General features: G+C 33.4%; 2 protein-coding genes across 3 annotated transcripts in view; one reads left to right on the forward strand and one right to left on the reverse strand.

Annotated features, from left to right (window-relative positions):
• Nucleotides 1-12,471, forward strand: part of LOC113397508 (uncharacterized protein KIAA0930 homolog) — a 34,704-nt gene that overhangs the window by 19,940 nt on the left and 2,293 nt on the right. For both annotated transcript variants that reach the window (XM_026635898.2, XM_064217297.1), the window contains 4 exons: nt 2,983-3,123; nt 9,419-9,544; nt 9,801-9,932; nt 11,571-11,724. In XM_026635898.2, the coding sequence (XP_026491683.1) occupies nt 2,983-3,123; nt 9,419-9,544; nt 9,801-9,932; nt 11,571-11,724 (553 nt within the window). The remainder of the gene's footprint in view (nt 1-2,982; nt 3,124-9,418; nt 9,545-9,800; nt 9,933-11,570; nt 11,725-12,471) is intronic.
• The window catches only part of LOC113397482 (phosphatidylcholine:ceramide cholinephosphotransferase 2-like), an 82,053-nt gene that overhangs the window by 15,320 nt on the left and 54,262 nt on the right, over nt 1-12,471 (reverse strand). The gene's annotated exons all lie outside the window — the stretch shown is intronic.

Raw genomic sequence — 12,471 nt, forward strand, 5'->3', positions numbered from 1 at the left:
TGGTAATTTTATCAACGATTTGCTTTAAATCTTTATTATTAGCCGTACGACGACGCTTAGAAAATTTGGTCTTCATTGTTATCATTCTTATTTTAAAGTGAAAGTCTTAGTTTTATATACGGTTCCGATCAGTTTCATTCACCTGTTCTTTTCCGGTGTTTTTTTTTGAACCGGTGGTAAATATTTAGATAATAAATAAGTATTTGTTATTCTATATCAATGCGGCCTTACCCGCGCGAAATTTATAAAACACAAACTTCCAAGCCCCGTTTTAACCCCTTAGGGGTGAAGTTTCGTAAAATCCGTTCTTAACGGATGTCTACCCTATAAGAAACCTACCTGCCAAATTTCAAGTTTGTAGGTGCTATAGTTTCTGAGAGTGTGATTAATGGTATTTCCCTTTTATATATAGATGAAGGCTTAGACTTTGACTTTGTCTGTATGTGGGACATATGTAGAATAAAATTAGTTGCTTCCTTAATAGCTTAACCCAGTGGAAAGTCGTATGGCATTAATAAACAAAAAGAATCATAAATCTAAGCGTAATTCACTTCGCAAAGTAACAAATGGGCCAAATGTTTGTACCTAATGACCGATAATAGTTTTTACGATTTCTGATTTTATATTTCCGATAATCGTATTGCTACCGAAGTGATGTCCGTGGATTTGGTGTATCTTTTCTGTAATTTAGATTAATTTTGTTTTAAAGTGTTTTTATTAGATTATGCCAGAGAATACAATCTGATTCCATGGAGATTTTAGCATTTAAGCGAGAAAGCAAGATCAAAAACAATACTACTCCTATATTTTATTATATATATAACATATACCATAGTTATATTCATCATATTATTCTTAATACCCAAATTAAGATACCGTTTGAAAATTAAACCAAATGTAAATACAGTTTTCCATCGCGCGTAAAATATTGCTTTCTATAAAATATTGCACATCGAGTAAGCTGAAAGTCTCCCATTGAAATACACATAATCATTGTGTACAAGTCTTCTCCGCGACTCCATTTCAAATTTCTTTTAACGGTAGTTCCTGTAATTTATATACATATATCTTAGTTCGGGTCTCAGGCTGTCGTATGTCAAATTTTATTACGATCGTTTAAGTGGAACGGTAACTAAAAGAAAGAGCTAATTTCGTATTTATCATTTTAGTTGGGCTATATGTAGAGTTATGTGTCATTAGGTATCTATTCACAGTGAACAATCCATGTTTACCCAGAATGTAGTAACGAGTATTCTTTGATCCAAAGATCGGTTGTGAGTAAGGCAAGTGTGAGTCACTGTGACGTCGTCGCCGCAGTCACAACTGATTCCTATTATTAAATGTAGGAATGACGGCACGTCTTATCACTGCGTTTACAATCAGAACTAAATAAACAGGCGAGATGTTGTTTTGACCGAGTCTATACTGATATGTGTTTATTTGAATAAATATAATATAAATATTAATAAATAAACACCGAATCCAGGGAAGACCGTTTATTCAAAATTTCTTCTAAGCTTGCCATATTCGATTACTAGACCAACAGCTAAGGCGCCACTTTGAAGTCAGGCTCAGCCAATACTACAATAAATACCTGACTTATTTAGTAGGAATCCATTTTTTTATGATATGGAATTGTCTTTTTGGTTTTTTTTTTATGAAAACGTGTAAGTACCTGTATACTTAACAAGTAGGTGTATGAACAAATGGGCAAAATAAACCAGGATGACCTCGGTGTTAATATTTTACGATAAGACCTTTTATCGTACAAAGATCACTTCGAATATAACGCCTGTAACCTAACAATAAAATGTTTCAAATAACGCTTAAATTACATGTAAAAATATTATTTATCGAAGATAAAGTACATTATTCAACTGGGACAAAATTTCGGACACGGTTGAAACTAGAATCAAAACTTTATGCATTACAATTCACTACTTTACTACCGATACGCAAACAAATTGGTACTACCCCAGATTGACAATATAATCTTGGAAACTAGAATGTACCTCAGTAGGCACAGATACAAAAGTTATCGTTGAAAATGTAATTTATTTCGTCTTTGTTATCTGGTGTATTGTTTTGGAAATGCAAGAACGCCAGATAACAGATTATTTTTATCGCTGTTATCGCGGATAAAGATTGAGCGTATTTTTGATAACGATGTCGATGATATATCTACAGCTTTTGTTTTATTTAACAATCGAATTTTACATATATATACATCTTTCTCTACTGTTTTGTTTTTGTTGAATTATTTATTTTATATAATAAATTAAAAGATCACGCCCTATACACGATATACGGTTAGAACTTTCAGATATTCAAACATAATTTGATGGCTCTGCTGTTTTGTTGATAATATTAAATGTTTCGCTGAATTGTTCATGATTATTGTGACCAGGCAAAATGGACTACGGTTATTTTATACTTAGTTAATACATATGTAACATTGATAATTTGAGATAATGTTACAATTTTATTATAAAGTATTATCCTTTATTTTCAATCCAGCTACGATCGGTTACCATATTCAAGAATCGATTTTTTTTATTGATTACGGTTGGTTGAATTGTCTACTAGGTCTAATAAAGAAGTGTGCCAATAACAAAACGTCTCGTAAGTGATTTAAAAACGCAAGTACAATGTTAACGTTACTCGTAACACAAATAAAAGTTAAATACAGACAGGCATTAAACATCAATATTGGTGTCAGTACTCGATTGAATTTCTTAGGTATGAAGTTATTTGCTTAAAATTATATTTAAAATACTATCTTTATTTATGCAATATTGCGTTTACTGAATTGTATATAAAGATTCAGAGCATGAGAACGCAACTGTTGAGCGGTTACTTAGGAATTCAAAATATGACGTAACGTAAATCTTTCTTTGTAAGGTTTTATTTATATTTTCTGAGATATCGTTCGTATTTGTTTTTGTCGTTTTTTTTTGTTTAACATTCAACTGTCGTGTGCAGGTGTTCTGCGACATAGTTGTCCGTGATGGAGAGATGGTCTGTGTGGAGTTGGTGGCTAGAGGTCGTGGAGGCGCCGCGCAAGCCGTCATCTTCCTCGGTTCCATTCGCTACGACGCGCTCACTAGAGTCTATGACGCGAGGGTAAGTATTTAAATCTTATATTTTTTTAAATTAGATTTATATGTGTACAGGTATATGTACTATGTAGAAACATTTTTAATTTTGATATAAATTGATGGTCATCACTCATGATGAAAGTAGTAATTATCGTTTCATAAAAAAACAGTTCAAATGTATATATATAACTTATTTACCATTTTTGCAACGAACTTAGACTTCATTGCCATCAGATATATTGCTTTAACCCAGTCATCAATATCTTAGCACAATACGTAACATTAAACGTTATAATAAATAATCAATTTCCCAAGTGAACTGTTGCTATCACAGTCAGTAACGTTATCACAAGAGATCTGCGCTTTTACTTATAAACGAGATTATATAATGATTAAACACAGATAATGGTGATCGAGTCTTAGCATTGCGTAACAAATTATTCCTAACATCGTAACATGTCCATGGCTTGTTATGGTTAAATGGAACCCAAATATATATAATTATATCATTATATTTATGAAGATGTCTCGTTCCGTCGCCCAGGGCCGTTTACTCGGAAGTAATTAGTATAGAAATCCTCATTAGTCGTGACCTTGCTCTCTCATCGCGAGCGATTGCTTCCAAATTAAACAAAAGTTGCTTTAAAACGATGGGGTTTAAGTGCTTATGTATTCAGGAATTATAATTCGTTACGCCATTAAGGCTTTAAGTTGTAGTTAGTGTGACTGTGCCCGTACATTTATCATTTGACCTTCCATATTTAAGGATTGTGCTGTAAATTATTAGGCAAGTGTGATTGTTTTTTCAACGTATAGCAACATTTTGTACCAAGGAAGGTCAAAGATTTGTCATTTAACGAACGTACACACTACTACATAACTTAACTTTTGTGTCATCGTTTGTTTCCGCCATTTGTATATTCTCGAACGTTACTTCTTAACAATAACACGCGACTATACCTGTCTGCGAGTTTCGTGTACATATATCTTGACAATTTAATGTAAAATATTTGGTCCAAGCCTGCTGGGTAGGTACAACCTATTTACGATATATTCTACCGCTGGTTATGAACGGTTATGAACTGTTATGTATTGTTGTGTTTAGTAAATTTTAGGTTGTAGGGTGAGTAAGGCTGGTATATAACAGGACACACCATCGCAGTTCCAAAGGTTAGCAGCGCATTAGCGATGTAATAAATGGTATACATATTTCTTACATGTCTATGGGCGATGGTGATCACTTACCATCTGTTCGTCCGGTTTACAAGATTATATACGTAATTAAAAAGAAAGTAACGTTTTTATTAAATGTCGGCAGCACATAGAAAGATATTTTTATTACTTCTGACAAATTAAAAAAAAAAAACTTTGAGCTATTCTAGTTTATTTACAATACAAATTGTACAGAGATTCACACTGCTTTCGAATGCGTAAAGTTGTAATAAATGTGGCTACAATAAAACACACAAATCATCGTCATCTACATCATCATCAAATATTCGTGTTATTAAGTGAGATTAATCGTCACGCACCCAATTGCTTATTGGAATGACCGTGACGTCACAACTTCCACGCTCAGTGAGTACATCATGACGACTTGCCTGAAGTAATGGTCGTGATCATCACAGACCGTATTTTGGAATTATAACTTAATAAACGTAGGTGTTAACAACCTTTGAGTAAGTCTTAGAGAGTGAGCATAATTCTGAGTGACGTCATGACCTCCATAATTTATATTATCACTCAAAATCGACACAGACGACGTCTTTTTGTTAATATATACAAAAGTTTATTACTTTTATTATTAACTATTGACGTATTAACAAATTGTTAATTACTATGCAATGTCGTGAATTTGCATTTGTTTTAGGTTTTGTATTCGCTTTTTTGCTTCAATATAATGTCTGCCTTTTGTTTTTATAATCTGAGTACCTATGGGATGTGATAAGTTTATTTTATTCGGTAGTGACAAAGAGCGACCGGGGTCCGGGTGACTTTATACACCCACGTTAATTACTTCGTCGGGATCTTCAGAAGCTGATAGTTATGAACTGTGAATGGTATGAATTTACTACGGCTAGCTCAACGGATGGATAATTTTATTTCTAATTAAAACAAAGTATTTTTAGGTATTTCGTTCCCGCACGAACGCACTGATTGTATAATATTTTTTTTATGCACAAACGTTTCCGTACAGATTTAGTTACTTACCTATTCAGTGCAGTGCGAATAGTGGGTATTGTTTTGTGTTTGTTGCTTTTTTTATCACCAATCCTCACAAAATCGTTAATATTTTTTACTCACGTACATTACGGAGTTTTCCTCCTTCCTCTTCTATCTCATAAATCAAATATTTTATAGTGATATAAGAAACATCGTTAACTAGAGTACCCAAAGTAATTGGTGGCGTCATCAGTGCCAAAAAATTCAGCGGAATCGACGTGGTATTCCCCATTAATTAGTAAATAATTGTACACATATTTTACAGGTAGGTTTCGTTTTATAAACCCTTTTTATTTATATTCTCTAAAATAATTTATTAGCTAAAAATAAATGGAAGTTGTACTAATGCAAGAATCTTTGAATATTTTATAAATATAAATTGCCTCTTTTATTTCAAATGTCGTCTATTTATAGAACTTCTTCTTTCTTCAAATTAATAGCAGCGTTACCTTCGTTTATTGTGTTATTTATTAAAAAGCAGTAGAAGCATTCGTAATTCAGAAGATACCACTGGCTTGCTAACGATAGAGCAAAAGGCTACATGTAACGGACCGTAGGGTTAATATGTGAGGATAACATAAGCTATAGTTTATTCCCACCACAAGAGGATAAAAGTAAAAAAAAACAATTGACCATCATCATTATGATATCATCGACTTGATGCGATATAATTGGTCGTCAGATCGAATAATCTATAATATTCACTTGGTATTAAAAAAAAATGTTTTTATCGTCGACGACACTGATATCGGGGTTTTGGAAGTACAATTAAAATAGATATAAGTAATTTAGTGGAATAGTGTGATCTTATAAATAAAGATATATTAGACAAGAACTGTTAGAAGTGCATAATATAGCTAAGGTATTAACAAATCGCGTGGCGCGTCGCTTTAAGTATGTACATATATCTAAGATTTGTTTATCTTTTATTCCTTCTACTATTGGAATAGACAATAGTATCGGTGACACTGTGATTCTAGTTTTATAATAAAAATTGTTTGCGTCTATTAGTCAATTCTGCTATCCGCATGTATAACGAATCGTACCTTCAATATCCTTAAGTTAATGGACTTTAGGACATTCTGATGTGCTAATTACTTGTCATCTGTGAGATCGATGTAACGATAGATCGAGCGTTTTAGCTGGGGTCGCGGTCGACCCAATGGCCTACTGGCGTAGGGTTACGGGAGGGTCCGACGTAGGATGAGGACCGGGTGGAGGAGGGCGGCGCGATATCAACAAGTTTCCGTCGCGTCGCTGTGACGCCGAACGTAATGGATGGAGTCGTATTAATGACAGTTAACGGACATCGCGCCTGTACCGCGTGACTGATTTCATTATTACAGTTATTTTACGCTGACATCGTCAAAACATTGAATTAAACATATTTTTATAAAAATAGCTAATATAATATGTAATTATGTTTTTTTTTTTAAATATTGCTGTCTTTATGAACTTTGCGTACAATTGATACCTTTTTTTATTTACTTTTGATTATTATGGATTGGTGTTTTTGTTTATTTTATATTTCATATAACCTATAATACTTTCCTGTATTAAATTAATGCGGGGGATTTTCATGTCACTTAGGTAAATATGTTGTGTTTATTAAGTAGATATGTTGAGGTTTCTAATATTATGATGTCATACGAATATTTTACTATTTATAGTAAATATTGATTGACTCCTAGCTTGTTCGTAATATATTCAATTTATATTTTATTAGTCCCTAGTGATTACGATAATTGATGGTTTATTCCCAGATAGAGTTGCACGAAGCCCTATATTTATTAAATAAAGTATAATATATATAATATAGGGTGGTCTAAAATTATATAGTATTTTCTATGGATTATATAAAGTGCCGAGGCTTTCGAAGAATAACCCAAAACCGTCCGTTTCTAGGACAAACGAGTTCTTTGAAGGCGTGAAGTTACCCGTCGTTATAATAATATGCTTCCAAACTTGGGGTCGATAGCCGAAATAAATGTCTTTGGCTCGATGTGAACTCTCCTTCCTCGAAACTAGGATGCCCTCATTACATTTTTTGTACACAGGAGACAAAGGAAGTACCTAAGGAAAATGTTGCGTGAGATGTCATAAGGATATTATTTCTGCAATTAATCCAAAATATTCTATATATTTATTATAAAACGTAATAGGAATTATAGTCGTTTATAAGTACCGTAGAAAATAATTTATTGTATTTGTGTTAGTTTTAAAACTATACACCTACTTCTGAGATCTTTTTGTCACACATTCTATTGACTTGATCACAATAGTTCAGCGAGTTAGCGCCTTATTTTGTTACAACATTACATAATAAACTCTAACTATCAGAAAAACAACAATGTGTCGTGTATCACCGCTCACATGCACAGGTTACTTGCTAAGAATAACTTATAGCTTTGAAACATGCACGCTCCATTTGTTTTTGCAAGCGATATGTTCAAGGAAATCTGCGAGACGAACATTGTAGCTATTAGATAAATATAGTATGACATATACAAAGACTAAACCAAGTTTGAAAAGACCGACGACCGTCTTGAATATGGTTAGCAAAACAATATCTTCTTTTACCTACATTACGCATACCTAAAAGCAACAGTAATGATCATGTTAGTAATGACGCTACTTTGCACACCGTTACATCCGATACATGAATCATCAACGGCCGAGATCCCGCTGTTGCACGGCAGATGGCAGGACGGACGACAGGTGGTCCCATGTTTGTATTACTGGCGTACTACTGTTTACTACAGACGTTGTGCAGTGTGCCGTCGGTCATTGTTCCTGTCGAGTGTCACGCTTTAAAAATAAACATACAATTAGTCTACAGAACGTTCCGAACTTGTGTTTGCTTATAAAACGACGTCTCAGTTAATACATTTTGGGAAATTATTATATTGTTATCATTGTAATGTCACAAATAATTTATTTATGTATTTGATATAGTATTATGTGAAATTTATACAAGTTTATAATAAGAATAATACTGATATAAATTACCTATAGACGTACGTACGACATAGTAGACGTTAATTATAGTATAAATATATAAAATATCTTCATTAAATTTAACATTACTTAAATGATCAAATTCAGGAGAGTTCTGAGTAGATTGTTCCATATTTTTTATTGTCATTTTTGATCAAAGCGGAAAATCTTAACATAATCAATTGCGTACTTTTGTAAAGTTTTATATAAATACTAGATTATATTTGCGTATTTTCCCACGTGGATGTGTCTTTGTCACAACGTTTTTGCTTTACTCTTATTAGGAAGGACATCATAATTAAATTTAATTATATTAATTTTCGAGTAAATTTTTTATAGTATGTTTTCTAACATAGTTAAGTAAACACACAATTATTTTAATTAATCAAAATACCCAATAATATGAAATTATACGAAATTGTTTTATAAAACTAATATTACAGCGAAAATAAAATTAAGCCGGATCAAAATATTTTAAACTAGTTGATTTTGAAATGTTATTTGATATTTTTTCATAAATATAGTCGACGCTCATTCAATCATATGTCACGAAATGTCAACATTACCGTTTGACAAATGGCATGGGATTAACTAAAGTTTGTTCAAAATGGATCATACATTAGATAAAACAATAGCTATCAGAAGTACTTCGTAGAAAAGTTAGAAAGTGCATGCAAAAGTGCGTGTAATATTACTTAAACAACGGCTTTATATATTTTGTTGAGCCGGTCAACAAGAAAAATTCCAAAAACCAATATTTATAATGTATTATAAGTCGTAGTATATCTTCGATATATACTTGAATTAAACTATTCCCAAGCAAAAATTTAAAAAAAGTTGACATTCATGTGTATGTTTAAATTTCCAATATTCATTTTATCAAACATTACCGATTGAGCCGATTAAAACGAATCAGAAACATTAACTTGAATATCTAATAATTTTTACTAATACTAAATATACAATAAATTAATTCCATTACGTAGATTTGTCCTCTAGTTAGCTACGCTACTTCAATGTGAGCAATGTGTGTGTGTGTGTGTGTGCAAACTTATTTTTTATATAAATAGATATAATATAATATGCTTGTTAATCGGCAGCAATCATCGTTGTCGACGAAGGTGGCGCAGCGTATGTCGTTCGGCCTGCTTGGACGTGGAGCGGGCGCCGCGGCGCGCTGCGAGTTCGTGCGCATGAAAGGGCCAGGGGGAAAGGGTCACGCTGAGGTTGCTGTTATATTTTATGCTAATATTGGTATAATCGTTTGCTATACGAATTAACTTTTAACATCACCTAATATTATCGGTCGGTAAAGTCGTTGCAGATTGTGTTTCTAGTGTCGTTACGATGACAAATTAGTGCGAACATCAATTTCTATTGGTCGTGTATTATTTATTATAACCATTACGTATATGTTGTAATGAGAGTGTTGGTATGCGTTCGTAGTATACGGCTCTCCTCATAGTAAGGCCACTCACGCAGGTGGCGGTGTCGCGGCCGCGCTCGTGCGGAGCGCACACGCCCAGCTCGGAGCCCGGACTCACGGCCGCCGAGCTGTGGGACAGCGACTGGGAGGATGACGACCCCGACGAGCTGTTTCTCTATCGGAACCAGGTCACTCTCGTCCCTTAGTCTCTTTGCACTGCCTTAACTTGTAATAATTATTTACATATTATAGTAGACCATACCACAAGGCGAGTGAATTTGACTAGCATATTTAAAATAAGAAATTTTATCGTATCGCGCCGTATTCACATATTTTTCTACCGTTTGCCAATTTGGTGATATTTATAGTTATTGCTCATTGGGGTTGGAGCACAAAGCAAACATAGGTATATCTTACTATTTTAGCCTAATTAATCTTCATTAAAAGAGGTATCTAACGACTCTGCGATTAACGTGAACAACCGTACAGTCTTCAGCTTTAGCGAGTATGTAAATACATATTATATGTCAGTTCTAATGTAAGTCAATCATTTACTTGTGATAAGGTTCATATTATAATTTATATATATTATTTTGCTAAATAACACGTTTAAAAGTATTTTATTTTGCAAAAACAAACGCTTATGAAGAATTGATACAAATGTGCTGTTTCATGTTATTATCAGTCACATGACTACGATTATATTTATGAGTTTACGTGGCGTCGTCGCTCAACGCACGGCGACGTCGTTCGTACGCCGACCGTCCATTACGCTAATATACAACGATTTCACTGTAAGGGTTGAACCGCCCCGTGGTTTTCTGGTGTCTCTGTGTGTCATTAATACTTAAGGCGTCAAATAATTAATAACAATTCAGACGAAAGTCAATGTTGTAAAGAAAAAGAAGGACAAGGACGGAAAACGTATTTCTTATTAATTTATCTTTTTTTTTCATTTGATTTATGGCTAAATATAACTTATCGATTTTTTTGTAATATTTTATCGTGTCATATTTGATGATACGATATCAGAGATATCAATTTTAATCCTCGAAATCCTGCAAAAGGAATAGAAGTAGAACAGATTGAAAAAATCATCCCGTATCTCGAATGTCTATGTAACGCAAAACCTACAGTAGATATGAATTTCGACACTTTTAATGCCTTCAGAGAGAAATGTTACGCTTTATATACAATTAAAGAATATAAATTGTTTCACAGATTACATATATGATACATAATTTAGTTTTGTTACTTTAAGTATTATTAATGCATTTTAATTTATGTTATCGACATTACTCAGATGCATGTTGTGTTCTACAGTAACTGGGGTTACATTTAAATACTGTTTTTTAAGATGTTTATAAGTAGGTACTTGTTTTTGAGTTCCTTATTATTAAATTAATTGATTAATATTTATTTAATACTTGCGTATAATTACTATGAAATGTTCTACCTGCGCTCAGGCGTTGAATATAAGAATAATAATAATCTTTTAAAAAAATAAGATAGTATGAATAACGTCTGTCGCAGATGTGCTGCCGCAGGTGCTGAATTAAAACCGGGTTTGGTCAGTAAAAATTTATTGAGTTGTCCTGTCGAACAATTCTCAGTAAAATACCGGAGACTGAAAGTTGCCAGTGTTTAAAATCCCCGTTGTTTGAATTTTGATATACCATAACATACACATGACGTACGACGTCTATACTTTGTTTACTTGAGCTCTATTTAATTTTTTTACTGTAATTTAAATGTACACACGAGATTGGTCAAAACACAGACCGAGTTGTGACGATTTTAATAACCGAAGCTTCAACGAATTTCAGCGTCGTCTCAGTGACCCGAGCGCGAACATAACGACGTTTGTTCGCGGCGGGTGGCGCGCCCGCGAGCGCGACGATAAGAGCCGCTCGGAGAACGAGGGACTCGACGCGCTCTCGCATGGACTCGCGGAGGTCGAGGCAGGCGACCTGCGTGACGGTGAGTGCGGCGCTTGCATCACCTAGCTCGCATCATTTCAAACATTATCGTAGTATGAGGCTCGCTACCCGCAGGGTAATAAAATTCACTGTAAATATGCGGTCCCCTACTAGTCGATATATTATGGATTTTAATACAAACTTAGCAACATTTAAAAAAAATTAGCAAGATATTATGCTTTTATTTCATTTATATCTTATTTTTAAAGCTACATTTATTTCATTTTTATTTTTTATAGAATCGGGATAATGTTCTTTAGGTAGCAGCCTATTTTTTATTTCGTTCTTTGCATTATTTTTGTATGTATAAGAAAGTGCATTATATACAACATCCTAAGTTATATTACCCTCTGGAAACCGAGTCTTTCATACTACTTTAGCTGTAATGTAACCTCTGTATCATAATATGCTCCATCGTATATTGAATTGACATTTATCTCCAACATTCGTTTTGTTACATTTCGTTGCTAGAAGGTATTTAATTTTAAAGTATTTTATATTTAAAAAAATACATTATTTGAGATTCCATAAAAATAAGAAAAATAAAAGATACTCGTGCTTATACTGAATATTTTTAATCTTATTTCATTGGTGCATAGTGTTATAATTTTATATACCTAGTGCATTTAATTTACATTTATCACTCAATTTATTCGACCGATCATATTGGTATAACATGCCTTGAAGAGCCTAAAAGAGAGATGTTATTTAAGACGCTTCCCTTGATTCGTTGTTGTTGCCGTGGTCG

This window comes from Vanessa tameamea, chromosome 3, assembly GCF_037043105.1.
Source record: "Vanessa tameamea isolate UH-Manoa-2023 chromosome 3, ilVanTame1 primary haplotype, whole genome shotgun sequence".
NCBI lineage: Eukaryota > Metazoa > Arthropoda > Insecta > Lepidoptera > Nymphalidae > Vanessa > Vanessa tameamea.